Below are 20192 nucleotides of genomic sequence, written 5' to 3' on the forward strand. Positions count from 1 at the left end.
CAACCTTTAAAAATGATATTTTCATATCTTTTCTACTGGTGAAGAAGCAACCATTAGTAAGGTTTTAGAGCATGTCAGAACATGCTGATTTGTGATAAATATTGAAAATCAACCTTAACATAATAGAAAACATTTGAGACTGCCTAATGAAGTGATCTGGATATTATTCAAAAGACTACTGAAATGTACTTTAAAATTTCAAACAGAATTTTTTTGCATTCCCCCCACCCTTTGTCTCAAAGTAAAATACATGTGTATTTTCAGTAATTACTTATTGAGTCCTGTTTGTGTATTGTTCTGTGATTACTGAGAGGGAGGCAAAGATGTATGAGATTAAATCTCTAGCCATAATAAAGTCCTACTCTAGTCAGAAATAATCTATGAAAGGAGTATAAATATCAAATGAAATAAATGCTCATGAGAATGACTGAATAAGTTCATTGTGTATAAGAATATTCTAAGTATAGATCCCAGGGAAGAATTGAAACTTGAGAGACAGATCATGGAATTGTCTAGAAATCAAGGGTATCTCAGATCAAACTCTTGGGAGTCCTGGGACTTTATCTACATTAAAAGAGTTGAGGTGAGGGGCGGAGCCAGGATGGCGGCGTGAGTAGAGCAGTGGAAATCTCCTCCCAAAAACACATAGAGCTATGAAAATATACCAAAGAAAAATCTTCCTAAAATAGAGACCACAGGACACAGGACAACATCCAGACCACATCCACACCTGCAAGAACCCAGCGCCTTGCAAAGGGGGTAAGATACAAGCCCCGGCCCAGCGGGACCCGAGCGCCCCTCCCCCCCGGCTCCCGGCGGGTGGAAAGAAACTAGAGCGGTTTTTTTTTGGCAAGTGCTTTTTGGAAGCCTTAAAGGGACGGGCCCCTGTTGCTAGGGAGGCAGGGTGGCGGGACCGGTGAGCAGGTGCCTGGGACCGGCGCCTGAGGACAAAGAATATCCTGCGTTTCTCCCTGCGGGACCAGCGGGCGGGTGCCCGAGACTGGCGCTTGAGGACGGAGGAAATCGCACATTTTTCCCCCTTTTTTTTTCTCTTTTTGGTGAGCGCTTTTTGGAAGCCTTAAAGGGACAGGGACCCCAGTGCTAGGGAGGCAGGGTGGCGGGACTGGTGAGCGGGTGCCTGGGACCAGCGCCTGAGGAAAAAGAATATCGAGCGTTCCTTCCCTGCGGGAACGGTGGGTGGGTGCTTTTTGGAAGCCTTGAAAGGACAGGGACCCTGGTGCTAGGGAGACAGGGCAGCAGGACCAGTGAGCAGGTGCCTGGGACCGGCACCTGAGGACAAAAAAAAAAAAAAAAAAAATCGCGTGTTTTTTCCTTTTTTTTTTCCTTTCTGTTCCCTCTCTCATTGCTGCTGTTGTTGTTTTGGTTTGGAGAGTGCTTTTTGGAAGTCTTAAAGGGGCAGGACAGGTCACTTAGACCAGAGGCAGGGAATCTGGGGATCTCTGGGCACTCTAAGCCCCTGGGCAGCAGGGAGCACAGAGGCCCCTTACGGAGATAAATAGCCTCCCGGCCGCTCCCCCTCCAACGGGGCTCCACCATTTTGGAGGAACAGCCCCAGCCAGGCCAAGCCCACAGCAACAGCGGAGATAAACCCCAAAGCAACTGGGCAGGAAGCAGAAGCCATGTCTGCGCACAGCTGCCCAGCACAAGCCACTAGAGGTCGCTATTCTCCCAGGTGAAGGCCACAAACCAACAAGAAGGGAAGCTCTTCCAGCGGTCACTTGTACCAGATCTGCAAACTATCTCGATCACCATGAAAAGGCAAAACTACAGGCAGACAAAGATCACAGAGACAACACCTGAGAGGGAGACAGACCTAACCAGTCCTCATGAAAAAGAATTCAAAATAAAAGTCATGAACATGCTGACGGAGTTGCAGAGAAAAATGCAAGAGCAATGGGATGAGATGCAGAGAAAAATGCAAGAGCAGTGGGATGAGATGCAGAGAAAAATGCAAGAGCAGTGGGATGAAGTCCGGAAGGAGATCACAGATGTCAGGAAGGAGATCACAGAAGTGAAACAATCCCTGGAAGGATTTATAAGCAGAATGGATAAGATGCAAGAGGCCATTGAAGGAATAGAAGCCAGAGAACAGGAATGTATAGAAGCTGACATAGAGAGAGATAAAAGGATCTCCAGGAATGAAACAACACTAAGAGAAATATGTGACCAATACAAAAGGAATAATATTCGTATTATAGGCATACCAGAAGAGGAAGAAAGAGGAAAAGGGATAGAAAGTCTCTTTGAAGAAATAATGGCTGAAAACTTCCCCAAACTGGGGGAGGAAATAATCGAATAGACCATGGAATTACACAGAACTCCCAACAGAAAGGATCCAAGGAGGACAACACCAAGTCACATAGTAATTAAAATGGCAAGGATCAAGGACAAGGAAAGAGTTTTAAAGGCAGCTAGAGAGAAAAAGGTCACCTATAAAGGAAAACCCATCAGGCTAACATCAGACTTCTCGACAGAAACCCTACAGGCCAGAAGAGAATGGCATGATATACTTAATGCAATGAAACAGAAGGGCCTTGAACCAAGGATACTGTATCCAGCACGACTATCATTTAAATATGATGGCGGGATTAAACAATTCCCAGACAAGCAAAAGCTGAGGGAATTTGCTTCCCACAAACCACCTCTACAGGGCATCCTACAGGGACTGCTCTAGATGGGAGCACCCCTAAAAAGAGCACAGAACAAAACACACAACATATGAAGAATGGAGGAGGAGGAATAGGAAGGGAGAGAAGAAAAGAATCTCCAGACAGTATATATAACAGCTCAATAAGCGAGCTAAGTTAGGCAGTAAGATAATAAAGAAGCTAACCTTGAACCTTTGGTAACCATGAATCTAAAGCCTGCAATGGCAATAAGTACATATCTCTCAATAGTCACCCTAAATGTAAATGGACTTAATGCACCAATCAAAAGACATAGAGTAATAGAATGGATAAAAAAGCAAGACCCATCTATATGCTGCTTACAAGAAACTCACCTTAAACCCAAAGACATGCACAGACTAAAAGTCAAGGGATGGAAAAACATATTTCAGGCAAACAACAGTGAGAAGAAAGCAGGGGTTGCAGTACTAATATCAGACAAAATAGACTTCAAAACAAGGAAAGTAATAAGAGATAAAGAAGGATACTACATAATGATAAAGGGCTCAGTCCAACAAGAGGATATAACCATTCTAAATATATATGCACCCAATACAGGAGCACCAGCATATGTGAAGCAAATACTAACAGAACTAAAGACGGAAATAGACTGCAATGCATTCATTGTAGGAGACTTCAACACACCACTCACCCCAAAGGATAGATCCACCGGGCAGAAAATAAGTAAAGACACATAGGCACTGAACAACACACTAGAACAGATGGACCTAATAGACATCTATAGAACTCTACATCCAAAAGCAACAGGATATACATTCTTCTCAAGTGCACATGGAACATTCTCCAGAATAGACCACATAGTAGCTCACAAAAAGAGCCTCAGTAAATTCCAAAATATTGAAATTCTACCAACCAATTTTTCAGACCACAAAGGTATGAAAGTAGAAATAAATTCTACAAAGAAAACAAAAAGGCTCACAAACACATGGAGGCTTAACAACATGCTACTAAATAATCAATGGATCAATGAACAAATCAAAATAGAGATCAAGGAATATATAGAAACAAATGACAACAACAACACTAAGCCCCAACTTCTGTGGGATGCAGTGAAAGCAGTCTTAAGAGGAAAGTATATAGCAATCCAGGCACACTTGAAGAAGGAAGAACAATCCCAAATGAATAGTCTAACATCACAATTATTAAAACTGGAAAAAGAAGAACAAATGAGGCCTAAAGTCAGCAGAAGGAGGGACATAATAAAGACCAGAGAAGAAATAAACAAAATTGAGAAGAATAAAACAATAGCAAAAATCAACGAAACCAAGAGCTGGTTCTTTGAGAAAATAAACAAAATAGATAAGCCTCTAGCCCAACTTATTAAGAGAAAAAGAGAGTCAACACAAATCAACATAATCAGAAATGAGAATGGAAAAATCACGACAGACTCCACAGAAATACAAAGAATTATTAAAGACTACTATGAAAACCTATATGCCAACAAGCTGGAAAACCTAGAAGAAATGGACAACTTCCTAGAAAAATACAACCTCCCAAGACTGACCAAGGAAGAAACACAAAAGTTAAACAAACCAATTACAAGCAAAGAAATTGAAACAGTAATCAAAAAACTACCCAAGAACAAAACCCTGGGGCCGGACGGATTTACCTCGGAATTTTATCAGACACACAGAGAAGACATAATACCCATTCTCCTTAAAGTGTTCCACAAAATAGAAGAAGAGGGAATACTCCCAAACTCATTCTATGAGGCCAACATCACCCTAATACCAAAACCAGGCAAAGACCCCACCAAAAAAGAAAATTACAGACCAATATCTCTGAAGAATGTAGATGCAAAAATACTCAATAAAATATTAGCAAATAGAATTCAACAGTATATCAAAAGGATCATACACCATGACCAAGTGGGGTTCATACCAGGGATGCAAGGATGGTACAACATTCGAAAATCCATCAACATCATCCACCACATCAACAAAAAGAAAGACAAAAACCACATGATCATCTCCATAGATGCTGAAAAAGCATTTGACAAAATTCAACATCCATTCATGATAAAAACTCTCAGCAAAATGGGAATAGAGGGCAAGTACCTCAACATAATAAAGGCCATATATGATAAACCCACAGCCAGCATTATACTGAACAGCGAGAAGCTGAAAGCATTTCCTCTGAGATCGGGAACCAGACAGGGATGCCCACTCTCCCCACTGTTATTTAACATAGTACTGGAGGTCCTAGCCACGGCAATCAGACAAAACAAAGAAATACAAGGAATCCAGATTGGTAAAGAAGAAGTTAAACTGTCACTATTTGCAGATGATATGATACTGTACATAAAAAACCCTAAAGACTCCACTCCAAAACTACTAGAACTGATATCAGAATACAGCAAAGTTGCAGAATACAAAATTAACACACAGAAATCTGTAGCTTTCCTATACACTAACAATGAATCAATAGAAAGATAAATCAGGAAAACAATTCCATTCACCATTGCATCAAAAAGAATAAAATAACTAGGAATAAACCTAACCAAAGAAGTGAAAGACTTATACTCTGAAAACTACAAGTCACTCTTAAGAGAAATTAAAGGGGACACTAATAAATGGAAACTCATCCCATGCTCATGGCTAGGAAGAATTAATATCGTCAAAATGGCCATCCTTCCCAAAGCAATATACAGATTTGATGCAATCCCTCTCAAATTACCAGCAACATTCTTCAATGAATTGGAACAAATAATTCAAAAATTCATATGGAAACACCAAAGACCCCGAATAGCCAAAGCAATCCTGAAAAAGAAGAATAAAGTAGGGGGGATCTCACTCCCCAACTTCAAGCTCTACTTCAAAGCCATAGTAATCAAGACAATTTGGTACTGGCACAAGAACAGAGCCACAGACCAGTGGAACAGATTAGAGACCCCAGAAATTAACCCAAACATATATGGTCAATTAATATTTGATAAAGGAGCCATGGACATACAATGGCAAAATGACAGTCTCTTCAACAGATGGTGCTGGCAAAACTGGACAGCTACATGTAGGAGAATGAAACTGGACCATTGTCTAACCCCATATACAAAGGTAAACTCAAAATGGATCAAAGACCTGAATGTAAGTCATGAAACCATTAAACTCTTGGAAAAAAACATAGGCAAAAACCTCTTAGACATAAACATGAGTGATCTCTTCTTGAACATATCTCCCTGGGCAAGGAAAACAACAGCAAAAATGAGCAAGTGGGACTACATTAAGCTGAAAAGCTTCTGTACAGCGAAAGACACCATCAATAGAACAAAAAGGAACCCTACAGTATGGGAGAATATATTTGAAAATGACAGATCCGATAAAGGCTTGACGTCCAGAATATATAAAGAGCTCACACACCTCAACAAACAAAAAACAAATAACCCAATTAAAAAATGGGCAGAGGAACTGAACAGACAGTTCTCCAAAAAAAGAAATACAGATGGCCAAGAGACACATGAAAAGATGCTCCACATCACTAATTATCAGAGAAATGCAAATTAAAACTACAATGAGGTATCACCTCACACCAGTAAGGATAGCTGCCATCCAAAAGACAAACAACAACAAATGTTGGCGAGGCTGTGGAGAAAGGGGAACCCTCCTACACTGCTGGTGGGAATGTTAGTTCAACCATTGTGGAAAGCAGTATGGAGGTGCGTCAAAATGCTCAAAACAGACCTACCATTTGACCCAGGAATTCCACTCCTAGGAATTTACCCTAAGAACGCAGCAATGAAGTTTGAGAAAGACAGATGCACTCCTATGTTTATCGCAGCACTATTTACAATAGCCAAGAATTGGAAGCAACCTAAATGTCCATTGGTAGATGAATGGATAAAGAAGATGTGGTACATATACACAATGGAATACTACTCAGCTATAAGAAGTGGAAAAATCCAACCATTTGCAGCAACATGGATGGAGCTGGATAGTATTATGCTCAGTGAAATAAGCCAAGCGGAGAAAGAGAAATACCAAATGATTTCACTCATCTGAGGAGTATAGGAACAAAGGAAAAACTGAAGGAACAAAACAGCAGTGGAATTACAGAACCCAAAAATGGACTAACAGGTACCAAAGGGAAAGGAACTGGGGAGGATGGGTGGGCAGGGAGGGATAAGAGGGGGGAAGAAGAAGAGGGGTATTAAGATTAGCATGCATGGGGGGGAGGGAGAAAGGGGAGGGTGGGCTGCACAACACAGAGAGGACAAGTAGTGACTCTACAACATTTTGCTAAGCTGATGGACAGTAATCGTAATGTGGTTGTTAGGGGGGACCTGATATAGGGGAGAGCATAGTAAACATAGTATTCTTCATGTAAGTGTAGATTAAAAATTAAAAAAAAAAAAAAGAAAGAAAGAAAGAAAAGGGGGATTACTCCTTAACAGGATAAAACTATTGGTAAATCAAAGATCAACGCATGCTTTAAATATCCTTAATGTTGATCACTTAAAGGGTGTCAGATGATCAGCTATGGAGGTACTCTTTTCTGATGATATTCCTTTCTCTTAATTAAAAAAAAAAAAAAAAAGCAGTTACTGTGTGCTGACCTCCAGTGAGTTCTGCACAGTGGTATAGAGGGCATGTCAAAGTGTGGGCAAAGGGTCTGTTTGTTTCTACGCAGAAGATCAAGGCCTAGCTTGGATACCCAGAAAATGAACTAAGATACGATATGAGGAGGAGCTTCCGGCATCAGCACTCTCTGGGGGACTTGTGCCGGGGGATGATCATCAAAAAGCCTCCACAGGGATCCGGACGATGCTGCGGTTGTGGCTGCATCCAGCCCACCGTCTCCTGGACTTGCCATAGGAATGAGGAGGGAGATGTCTAGGCTGGCATGTGCATACAGTGAGACAATGAATTTGACCGGATCTGTACTGTTGGAACTCAACCAGGAGTTGGGAGAGATGCAAGTTGTAGCACTCCAAAATCTCATGACTATAGACTATCTATGGTTAAAAGAACATATAGGATGTGAACAGATCCCAGAAATGGGCTGCTTTAATTTGTCTGATGGTTCAAGTACAGTTGGACAATATCCATCATATCATAGATAAATTTTCACAAATGCCTAGGGTGCCTAAATGGTTTTCTTGGCTTCACTGGAGATGGATGGTAATTATAGATTTGCTTTGTTTATGTCACCGTATTCCTATTATGTTAATATGTGTGTGCAAATTAGTTAGTAGTTTAAAACCTATACATACTTAAGGTACTCTACAAGAAGATATGTCAAAGAAATAATCAATCCTCCCATGTTTCCTTCATATGCTACATCTATAGCTTTTCTTCTTCCTTCCTAATTACAACCCTTAAATAGAATTCGTGCCTCATATCGAATTTACCAAGTATCATAATTCCTCCAGGTGGTAAAGATACATCGAGACAAGTGCTGGGCATAGAAGCCACAGGGCATAAATCTGCAAAGAAGTAAAAAGCTAACCTTTGCAAACAATATGGCTTCTCTCTAACTTACCAACTTTACATTTCCCTGTATGGCCCCGGAAGATGACTGGTTAGCCAGAGACGGGTAAGATTCCTCAAGGGAGGAACAACCTAAGACAGGCACAGTCGCAGGGGGGCCATCAGGTGAGAATTTGGGGATCAACAGAGGTAAGGCTCAGAACCTCACCCCCCCTGCTTTGAGAGAAATCTTCTGCATCCGTGGATGTCTTGCTGCCCTTGTCTAGCCTGGATTAATACTTGGTCCATAGGCACACACCTGATCATCTGATCATCTACATTTGCCCTCTTACAGCACTAAACTATGTTTTCTACCTTTATCTTGCATCTACCTACCACTTCAGCATTTTATTAAAAATAAAAAAAATAATAATAATAGGAGAAATGTGGGATCAACATATAAATCAAGTACAAAAATCAAACGAATATTCATATTTGACCTGATTGTTTATAGGTCATAATGCATGATTAAAATCGAAAGTTTCTGTGATGAATGCCCTTGTACTGTTCACCATGTAAGAATTTATTCACTGTGCAAGAATTCGTTCACCATGTAAGAACTTGTTTGTTATGCTTCAGAAGATTGGAGACTGACGAGAATTAGGCTTGAGATGGATTAATGATTGTACATTGAGCATTGACCCCCCTATACTGAATTTTATTGTTGTTAACAACCATTTGATCAATAAATGAGAGATGCCCTCTCAAAAAAACAAAAACAAAAACAAAAACAAAAACAAAAAAAAAGAGTTGAGGTGGGGTTGAAGTGTTTCATCTGTAAACAGCAACATTTATTCATTTTCCTTTCCTCTTCCCTCAGTCCTCATCCTTCTGACTCCACCTTTAACTTAAACCCTTCCATTTTTTAGCTTATTAAAGAAAGACAGAGCTAGATATTATAAAGCAGTATTAACATGAATTGAAGAGAAGGGAAGAAGGGAGAAGGGAAGAATTACTAGTTAGTGTATATTGAGGTGTATATTGAGATGCTTGCAAGCAAATTCGGGAGAGGTTCTAAAACCCGCTGGAAGAAATACGTCTTATTCCTGCCCTCTAGCCAATCATCCCTGCAGCATTCTCCCCACAAGCAGCTGGGCAGGTAGTGATGTAGTGGAAAGGGCAGGAGCTTTGGAATCCAACAGATCTAAATGCTAGTCCTAAACCTACCACTTAAATGTATATATCTGAGTAAGACACAAACCCTCTCTGAGGCCCAGTTTCTTAGTCTCTGCATAATAAATACCCAGTTCTGCTCCTGAGGCTAGACTAAGGTTAAATCTCACAATGAATATAAGGCACTGAGCACATTACCTGGGGCTTTGTAGAGTGACCCTAAAGTGCTAAGGTGCTTCCCAGAAAACTTGTTCCTGCTAAGGATCCTTGATACAGGTTCCTGAAACACCTTCCAACAGATCAGAAACTCAGAGGTACTTCTTATATGTGCTATTCACAAGGCTTCTAAGATTTCTGGGTGAGACCAGTGCCTACCATGCTTTCTGCACCCACTGAATTTACACATGTTCTAATCTTCCAGGATCTGGGATTTGGCACAAACTCTCCTGAGGCACTTCATATCTCGGTGAGTTTCAGTTTAGCATAAACCCACATGTCTTAAGTCTGTTCTACAACCTCCTGGACAAATTTATAACTGTCTTCTTTCAAATAATGATTTTATTACCTACTATTGTGATCTCTCTTCAGAGTTTTATATTCCAAAAAGTTTTAAATTTTAGTTTATTCATATTTTTCTATCTTCTGATTCTGCTTTGTGACTGTATTTTTAAAGACCCACTCAACTGCATTTTAAATTAAGAGTGAAATGTACTGGTCATACTCTAAAACTACATTTTTACATCAGACAAACAGCCTTTCACTTTAACAGTATTTCACAGAACCTCTTCTATGGATGAGCTTATCACAGCTTTAAAGGTGCTGACAATTGCACAATCACAGCTTAGACTTCACTGATTTACACTGACAAGAAAAAGTATGATTTATGTTCTGCATAGCACAATGGTTAAAAGCTGAATAGAAGATTATTTGGGGGAAAAATGTATGTGACTTAATGTCATCTTTAAAATATCTTGGTGCATCACTAAAGAGAAGAAAAGAAATTGCCAATATGATTTCAGCCAGAGGAGATAATAGTCCTTTATTTTCTATTCTTCATGCTACCTTATTTAGTATGAATCACAATGAATCATATCAACTGATTTTTAAAGAAGTTAAACAAACAAAAATGCAGGTAGAGAAAGAAGTGTAGGAGCTAGTACACTGTTGATATTAAAATAATCTAACATTGATTTTTCAATGCATAGATAAAAGTATATTATTTAAAAACACAGTATGCCAGAAAACAGCAGACAATTATGTCTAAACTGCATATAATAGAAATCATTTCATAAAGATGCCAAAGTGACAGGTTTAGAAGAATCGATTTGGCCATTTTTTAAAAAATAGGCAACACATTCTAAAGATTATCTTGCATTTTAAATATTGCCCAATGATACAGGGAGCTAAGGCAGATAACAAATCTAGCAAGATTTTCAGCAATTGCCTAGAATGGGTACTCCTGACGGTGTCTGTCTGCTGAGTGCAGACAGTGAACCAAAGGCTCTTTTTATAGTTCACAAATGCTGCCAATGTGTTATGTTTGCAACTACATGATGGCTGTTTTGGCAGAGTGAGCAAAAGCTTTCTTAAATGCATTAAATTAATGTGTGGTTTACTTTTTCATCACTCTCCTCCTGAGGCAGAAAAATGAGGTTGGGTATTTAATAATATGCATGAGTTTAATTAAGTTTTGACTAAACAAAAGAACTGACAAAGAAAAAAAGACTTGAATAAAATCAACATGAGGGCCAGGATACTTTATACTTTATTAAAAGCCAAGATTAAAAGTATTAAGAAATAAAAAAGACTTTAAAAGTGCCTTAGTGAGACAACCCTCATAGAACAATGTATTGAAAAATCACAATACAATTGACTATTACTATGATGTAGGGGTAGGAAAAATGATAAGTAATTAACATATTTCAATGCAGTGACACAAATAAAGTATAGGCACTAAAAACTTTTAAAAAATTTGGGTGAAGTACTCAGAGTAGGAAAGGAAATGATGTTTTCAAAGGAAAGCTGTAAGAACAGTAACATTGTAATACAGGAGATTATAGAAAAGAAAGCATTCTGAGGAATGCAAAAGGGACAACATGCTTAGGATAATAACTAAAGGACATTATGCCATAAATAGATGAGTTCAAAGAGAAATGGGGGCAGGGAGAAGAAAAACTAGCTTGAGGAGACAAACACTAACAGAGAGACAATCAGATTTTGTTGCAGACCCAGCTGTCTCAAAACCTTTTTGACTAAGTGTGCAATATCAATAAACGGAGTACAATCTTTAATATAGTTACATTGTCAGAATCCATATGAAAATATAATGGGGATTGATAGCAACCGTATTTTTAGGAATTTGTGCCCAATAGACATCCAGTCTCTTATTGAATTTGTCTATTAATTTGAGCAAGCAAGGCAAGATAATTCCCAGAGAATACTTTTTAGTTTAAGTCCTTGTCATGCAAAGAGGTCAGTTTTAGAAATGCCACTTCAGGTCAGACCTAGTATGATTCAAAAGTCCCCCATGAGAATAAAATCTTTCCTTGGAATTGTTTAGGGTTTACATGAATGGCTTTGGATTTCTTTGGTAGGGCACAGGGCCAGGTATCTAACATATGTACCTTTACCATTTTTAGGCCAGTCCAAATGCAATTGGTAACAATTAAAAGCAAAATTGGAGACAGATGGTCTGCGGACTAGAATCATGAAATTTATAAAGCACGTATTTAATTTTGACAATTGGGAAATTTATCTTATATTTTCAGAAATAGAAAAAGATACGAGATGTGGTCTCATATCACTTGTGATTGTAGAAAAGAACCAGAGTGACACTTGAAAATATGAAACTACAAATAGAGCACGGAGTGCTTGCCTCGATGACATCCTCTCCTCAAAATATCAGCCCTCCTTCCACAATGAAGTGATTGATGCTAATGAATTATCAGAGCTAATAAAAAGAGAAAAAATCAGATCAAGTCAGCATTGTCAGTTTTTCAGAAGAACAGGAGGAAATGTTGCCAACAACCATTTTACATTTAGGGAGACAATCAAGAGGTGGCAATAAGCCACACAAATCAAAATTATGTTTCCTGCGGAGTCTGGCTCACACTAAATAAATGTGTACATAGTCAGATGAAGTGAAAATGGCTTTCATTTTATTTGGTCATTTGTAGTTTTACAACAATGCTGAATAATTAACATCCAGAATTACAGCAACAAAAAAGCTAATACTAAACAAAAAGCAGCAGAATTGCATAGTTGCCAAGTATTCTGAAGTGCTTGCTGTTTTATACATTCAATGGTGGATAAAGTGAGAAAAAAATGAACTTGGCAGCTTATTAGGGCTCACTCCTTAGTCTGCTTTCCGGTTCAAGAATGAAGTGGTACTTTATTCCTGACACCTTCCTCTGCCCCCACAATCTACTACTATTGCCTTGAATGTGCATTTTGGGGCATACTTTTATTTGTCAGAAGTATGCCTGAAGTGTATTAATTTTCTTATCAGTCCCTATTTACACTCTGTCTCTGTGCAGCACATACAATATTCATTCTCTAAGTATTATGTGTTTGGCATTGACCAAATATTAAGAGCCAAGGTCACTCAGTCAAAATGAGCTTTCAAGAACCATCCAATAAATCAACTCAAACAAATTATTCACTGGTAAATTATCCTCTTTCTGGTGGTTGTGAGAAAGGTAGAGAACGGTCTGCTGCTATGGTAAACTAGTGTAATAAATAAACAAGATGGCTGGTTGTCAAGGGGTAAAAATTACACTATTGAAAATGCAATTGGGTTTCAGAGACCTTTATACTTAAACTCTGCAGTAAGGAGAAACAGTATTTTATAGTTCAGCCTTGAAGGTCATTTTCTTAAAAAAAACTTTAATCAAGAACTTAAGACTAATCACTGCTAACTGTCATAACAAAATAAGAAAATATATAAACAATTAAAACAGCATTTAGCAGTAAAATTATATGTTTCATTTAACATGGTACAAGAACTCTGGGTAATGAAATCATCTTGTATTGTAGCTAAAATCGAAACTGAATATTTATTCAGTTATTGGTAACTGGTGTCCATTATTCCCCTATTAGCCCATTAAAGAATTCTATTTTAGAAATAAGTTTAAAACCAGAGCAGTCAAAATAGAATGAGTATACCAAATTGCCTGCAATTTAACAAACATTTGAATAATACTTGAATGTGATACAGAGCAAATAATTTTAAATGACTAAAATATAAAAATGTGTAGTTTAAAGGTGATAAAACATATCACTTTGATCAAATATTTATATTATTAGGGCATGGCAAAATAATTTTGTTTTGCTTATATATATTTTTTTGTTTGTCTCATTTTGTTCTGCTTTGCTTTTTTTTTGGTAGTATGGGGTCTTTCAGAGGGTTGCATTTTTCAGAGGGAAAATGGCAGGGAAACTCAGGGAGTTTCATATCAAAACAAACAAAACTCAGAAATGACCAACAGCCAAAGAAAAGCTTTTCCTAGCCCTAGAATAACAATATGAGGCACCTCTAGGTCACTGCTCATTTGACCATTTTAGCTCCTGGTTCAGTCACTCCCTCTTACAAGAATCATTCCTGTCTTGATTTTTGCAATTTCAATACCCACAGTCTGGACTCTCTTTTCCTTACTCTCTTTCCCTCTAGTGATCTCTGGTCACTCCCTAGCCTGGACATTCTCATTAACACTATCTGCACTCTTTGTATGATCACATTTTGAATAATCTCAATCTCATTGGCCACCAGCAAATGAATCTCTTCAGCTCACTCTCAGTTCTTTGATCTTGCCAAGAAATAAAGTCTAATGATCCTCCTTCCTTTTTATTCTCCCTTAATCCCTTCATATCCTCATTTTATTCCATACCCAATTTAAAACCTTTGGTCCATCAGGGCTACTTTGTACATACACTCATTTTTTTTTTTTTATCTTATCCAGTTCATTGTCCCTCCCAGCATTTAGCCTAATTAAATCCAACTCTGTCTGTTCTATGCATGAATCCCCAGATGAAGGCTGAATACTTATGTTGAATAATTTCATTAAAAAAATATATTCTTTTGAGCTCTTACTGCTGCCCAAAATACTTAACATATTTCTGTATTTTCTTTACTTTCTCACTCTCCTAAACAACTATTTTTAATCTAGAGACTTGCTAAGAACTTCCACCACCACATTTACCCATCTGCCATGTATTCTGCATTCCTTCACATTTTATGTACTACTCTGTCCATAACTAAGGAAAAGTCCTCCACCCTTACATTGTCTCTACTCAAGAAAATCAGTCCAGCAATATTTCTTACATCCTCTTTGAACAAGTCTTGGCTCTCCACTAGATCTCTCTCATCAAAATACAAACATGTTAAACCTTCTCAACTCCTTACTTGCCACATCACATCATGTGTCCCAAATTACCACCTCCCATTCACTCTGAACCCCTCTAATCAAGCTTTTTTTAATAACACTGCACTAAAATTAAGGTCACCAGTGACCTCCAAATTGCTAAATCCAGGGGTCAATTCTCAGTTCTCATTTTTCTAAACATATCAGCAATATTTGACATGGAGATTGCTCCTTCCTTTTGAAAGGTTTTATTCATTTGGCTTGAGGCATCACATTCACCTGGTTTTCCTTGCTGGATACTCTCTCTTGGAACCTTCTGATTCTGCCACTTTGTCTAATTCTAAATGGAGGAGTGCTCCGGAAATCTTAGAGCTTTTCTGCACTCTATCTACACTCAACACTTTAGGAATCTCATTTCGGACAACTCCCAAATTTATATTCTAAGGTCAGGCCTCTTCTCTGTACTATGGATACTACAGTCAATATTGCTATAATACATTTTGAGAATGCAAATTTACTCCAAAGTGATTAATATATTAAGGAACAATTTGAACATAATGCCAATTTAAAAATTGCTTTGACTTATGCCAGTTTTGCTCCACTATGTATGTATGTTTCTTAGGAGCCGAAATTATACTTTTGTTTTATTTATTTGTTTAGCAGCTGGCTTCGCCAGTTTTGTTTTTTGCTATAGAACTGTACTAGGCATACAGTAAATGCTCAATAAACATCTGTTAAATGAATGGATAAATGGGTTCAGGAGATCATATAAAGTCCATGGGGAATAAATGTAAACTTTTTGTACATGCATAATTGTCTGGGGAGGGAGACCATACTTTAGATTTTGTAAAGGATCCCTAATACCTGCAAAAAACAGAGTAATTATATAATTCTAACAATGACCCATTAGGACCTTCTTTGACCTTAGAAATAGCCCACATTACTTAATGCTCATATAGTAATTATAATGCTAAAATAATATATTTATGGATAAAAAATAGACCCAATTGTCTTAAAAAAATGGAACTTGACATTTCAAATGACAATATTGCCCAATACTTTTGTTTTTGTTGACTTTAACTAGGAAAAAAAAACCTTTATGTCTTTATTATGAAAGTAACATACATTTATCATAGAAAATTTGGGCTAAGAAAAGCAACTTATAAATATTTATAATTCTCATGCAATATTATTATTTTGTGGTATACTTTTTGAAGCTCCTTTCTATGCATGACAGTTATTCTTATATAGATGGACAAATCTTTATGTAATATAAATAATAATATCCTTTTGTTCTCTGAAAGTTTTCAGTAGTAAATGCAGCACCAACTGAATTTTCAAAAATATGAAAATGAGAACTAAAGAAAAAGTGAAACAGTCCACAGTACAAGCAAAATACATGCTTAAAAGAAATCCTTGCAGAAAATATAATATTTATTATTCACAGACTCTAAATAATTTAGAGTCCTTATTTATACCAGGTCTGTTTCTATTTCATAATATATCATATACTTGATGACTTGATGTCTAGGTCCAAAAATATCTAGAAATAGTATATTAGAAGTGAAGGACAGATTGCTACAGGTAGTCACACTGAAAACAGTGAAGTAGAAGCTCGGTAAAAGTAGAAAAGAAGGAAACTATAAAGACACTACTTTAAAGATACCCAAAGCAATGTAATACCTAAGGCCATTTCGTGTGGGAGCAAAGAGCACTAAACAGGTCAATTGTTCCCAAGGTCATGGTTTTACAGCCACTATAATAAAAGTTATAAAAATCATGGAAGGGGTTAAATAACATACTATAGAATTCTCTGGGTTAAGAAGTATTCCAGGTAGTCAAAAAATATTTTTAAAGTATTAAACTTTAAGATACTAAAAACGTATGTCTCTTTTAGAATGCTCCATTTTCCAAGAATTACTGCTTAAATACCATAGTTAAAATGTTGAGAGTTAAATGTATTGAGAAGCACATGTCTGCAAATCAATCATTAAAGATGTGACAGTAAGACGTGTGACTCAAAGAGGAGGAAGAGGATGCATTCTTTAATTACAATACTGTCCTTATTTTGTTCATGAAGATAAATTATAAGCCTAATTGAAAAGTTTATATGTAGATAGAGAGGAATGAAGATAATTTTTAAGGTAGTGTCAGAATTCTGAAGAAAGAGATGTATTCAAATATGAAGAAACTTAAATAGTATGAAAATAATTCTGTTCTTATCATTCTAAATCTAAGATGGGCCAACACTTCAGTGAAGTGGCATGGGGCCCACACCTCACAGAAACCAATCTCAAAGGAGGAACTCCTGGGCCAGGCTGGTTTGGAATGACTGAGGGTTAGGGACAAACATTAAAGAAAGGGCCAAGGGGAATTCCTGAACTATGCTTTTCCATATGGAACCTGTAAATAATAACAGAAGCTTGAAATTATAAATCTCTGATAAAAGTAGGTGGGAAATCCTTTAAAATCTGCTATTTTGCCTGATGTTCACTCATAAGTACACCTCATACCTGTTGACATGGTAGTCAAAATTTTTCTATGCCCTTCTCATGATAATCTTCTATAGGAAAGGAGATACTGCATTGCTATAGGTAGTAAGATAGTAGATGATTTTATCTATTCCTTGTTGAAAATTAGTTGAACAATTTTTCATTTGCTAAAATTACTATAATTCAAAGAAAAATTACCTTTAAGGCTGTTTTGAACTTCTAAAGCTATATCCAGAGCATTAAAGGGCAGAACTGGTTCATTGGCAATTCGTAAAATCACTTCTCCTGAAAGCTGAAAGAAAAAGAAGAAAAATACTAGCATTTAGTACTAAGGGTTTTTTATTTGTTTATTTGGCTTTCATTATTTCATACACTCTTACACATTCAGAGTAACAAAAAGTACTAAAATATACTTCTATAAAATCTCTTTTCTTTTAAATGTTTATTTTATTTTTCTATAAGAAAAAAACCCTCAGCATCATTTTCATGTCTCAAAATGGTATAAAGAAATATAATACTTTCTTCCTTTTTTCAAGCTAAAATATTAAGGAACAGCTTCTCTAGCTGAAGGACTTACAATATTTAAACTTTAAAACAGTTCCTTATAAAACAGAAAGAATGTCACATGATAAAACAGTAGAGGGGAACAACTGAAAATGACTATCTGGTTGTTGGACTAAATAAAACTGACAAAATTAATGATCCATTTCCATTTCATTTAGAATATGTCATATTTTTAAAATCTAGGGTACTATTTTCCTTAATACTTCATTCCTAATTATTTTTCCAGAATATTATCAAAACTAATATCCCTTATACATTTTTGAGATCAAAATTTAAATTAAAAAAATAAAGTTTTAAATGGAATCTCTGAAATTCATACCCAGACTTTTCATACATGCATATCATCCCACACCATATTCTAAAACTGTGTTTGTAAACCAACGTATGTGCTACGGCTGAACTAGCATTTGCCTAATAGACTGAACAAGTCATATGCATTCATATACATCTCAAAGGAACTAAGGGCTGGCAGCAAATGCCATTGTTACTCTCCCTCTCTCCCTCACCTGATATTTAATACTTACCTGTGTTTAACAAATGTCCCAACATCTATTATAACCCTGAAGCTGCCACACAGGGAAATGTGGCTATGTTGATGTTATTAATGCACTATGAAATGTTGTTAGTGAATGACAATACTGTCTTGTGAAACCACACAGGGGAAATTAGCACTCTAACTTGAGAGAGTACGGAACACATAAATGATGTAACTTACAGGAAAATATGATGTTAAATATTCAAATGCACATATTCAACAAGGGTCAAATTCCATTTAATATTTAAAAGTTGACTTCTCAATTGTTTGAACAATTTTTTTCACTAAAAATACAATTAAATTTTATCTTCTTCTATATGACTGAAATAATACATTTCTTAGAAATAAAGAGGAAAAAGGAACACCTTTGATATACCTTCATTTCTTTGAGGTATTTTTTCCCCCAAATGTAGCAAACAATTTTCCCTCAATGCCTAAGGTTTCTTTGCAGTTTTATCCCCAGCATGGTGATAACAAAAGTGCTGGGAACCTGCCTACTATAATTATGCTGTTTTTCAGGAAAAAAGCATTATCTGCAACAGGTTGATATGAATCCTCATTCTATTCCACCTGACCCTGTCCAAATCATGCAAAGAACACCAATATTTGGAAATAAATTATTTGCAAAAAAAAGGAATTTTTTAAAAAGATTAAGAAGCATTATGGTTTCTTTTTCCAATTTGCACTGGATAATAGAAACTACAGAACAGACATGTTTTGTTTACACTTTTGGAATCTGAAAAATCACACATAACAAAAGATTAAAATGAAAGAATAGGGAGTGAGGAGAGAGGCAACTATGCGGTGTGCTACTGGAGAAAGTTGTTTTTAAGAGTCACTTGGCAGCTCAAACAACTGGACTATAAGCCGGCCACCTTGCTATGTCTTTCAAAAAGAACATGACAACAACTACTGGGATTTCTAAGATGCCTGACCCATAACAGAATGTTTAGACTAAATTGGTTTTGTTTGCAGCTTCATAAACAAGAGGGGGATATATGTATGTCTTGCCATGAAGTAAGAAGAGATGAGCCATACTATATACCCTTCTCACCCACTCTGGAAGTCTCTGTATTCAGGAATACCAAAGCAAACTTTCCTTATATTCACATAAGGCCCTATTCTTTTCAAAATACTTTATGAAATATCTTATTTACTAAATACCTCATTTCATCATCTTGACAAGCCTAAAGGCAGGTATTGGGAGAATTAATCCTTTGTTATAAACATTGAGTATAAGTTTTACTGGATTCCAGTCCTAGATGGTGACATAAGAGGCTCTTGAACTTACCTCCTCCCATAGACACACCAAATCTACAGCTACACATGAAACAATTCCCTCTGGAAAAAAATCTAGAAACTAGCTGAGTGAACATTAGGTGAACAACCCATATCAAAACAGGTAAGAAAAACTGAGACACACTGCCATAAACCCTATCCCATCACAGCAACATACAATCACAAGGGAACTCATAACTCCCAGATTCTCCCTGAGAAGAGAAGGATTTGGATTCAACATCCATTGCCCTAATTTTTAAGACTTCCTCCTGAAGGACAGCTCCCCCATAACATGGAGACCTAAAAGTCAACAGAGCTTGTGCCCACATGATCCATGACACTATATCAAACAAAGAAACAGTTCTTAATGAACTTGTGAGAACTCCCTGTGGCTCTCCCCCCAGGGGCTCAGTGCAAAGACAGTGGGCAAAAAATGCCCATCTCTCAGGCTATCCCTTAAAAAAGGCTTATTTTCATATCTTAAAAACTATAGCATGAGAGTTAGGCTTCTAATTTAACACACATCTAAATGTAAAAGATGTAGGAGCCAACTGAAACTCTTTCTGGCATCAGGGAGACCAGCAGGTACCATCTTTGCATTCTCTTTCTTCCCTGATCTAAGTCACTGGTGTCTTTGTGAAAGGAGCTTGTGCACATGTCTGGTACCCTGTTTTTATAGC

At 37.1% G+C, this 20192-nt stretch overlaps 1 protein-coding gene across 9 annotated transcripts in view; it reads right to left on the reverse strand.

The window, feature by feature from the left end:
- The window catches only part of NAALADL2 (N-acetylated alpha-linked acidic dipeptidase like 2), a 1394480-nt gene that overhangs the window by 67746 nt on the left and 1306542 nt on the right, over positions 1-20192 (reverse strand). For all 9 annotated transcript variants that reach the window (XM_073232064.1, XM_073232060.1, XM_073232062.1 and 6 more), the window contains one exon: positions 17334-17427. In XM_073232064.1, the coding sequence (XP_073088165.1) occupies positions 17334-17427 (94 nt within the window). The remainder of the gene's footprint in view (positions 1-17333; positions 17428-20192) is intronic.

The sequence above is a fragment of the Manis javanica genome, chromosome 3 (assembly GCF_040802235.1).
Source record: "Manis javanica isolate MJ-LG chromosome 3, MJ_LKY, whole genome shotgun sequence".
Lineage (NCBI taxonomy): Eukaryota > Metazoa > Chordata > Mammalia > Pholidota > Manidae > Manis > Manis javanica.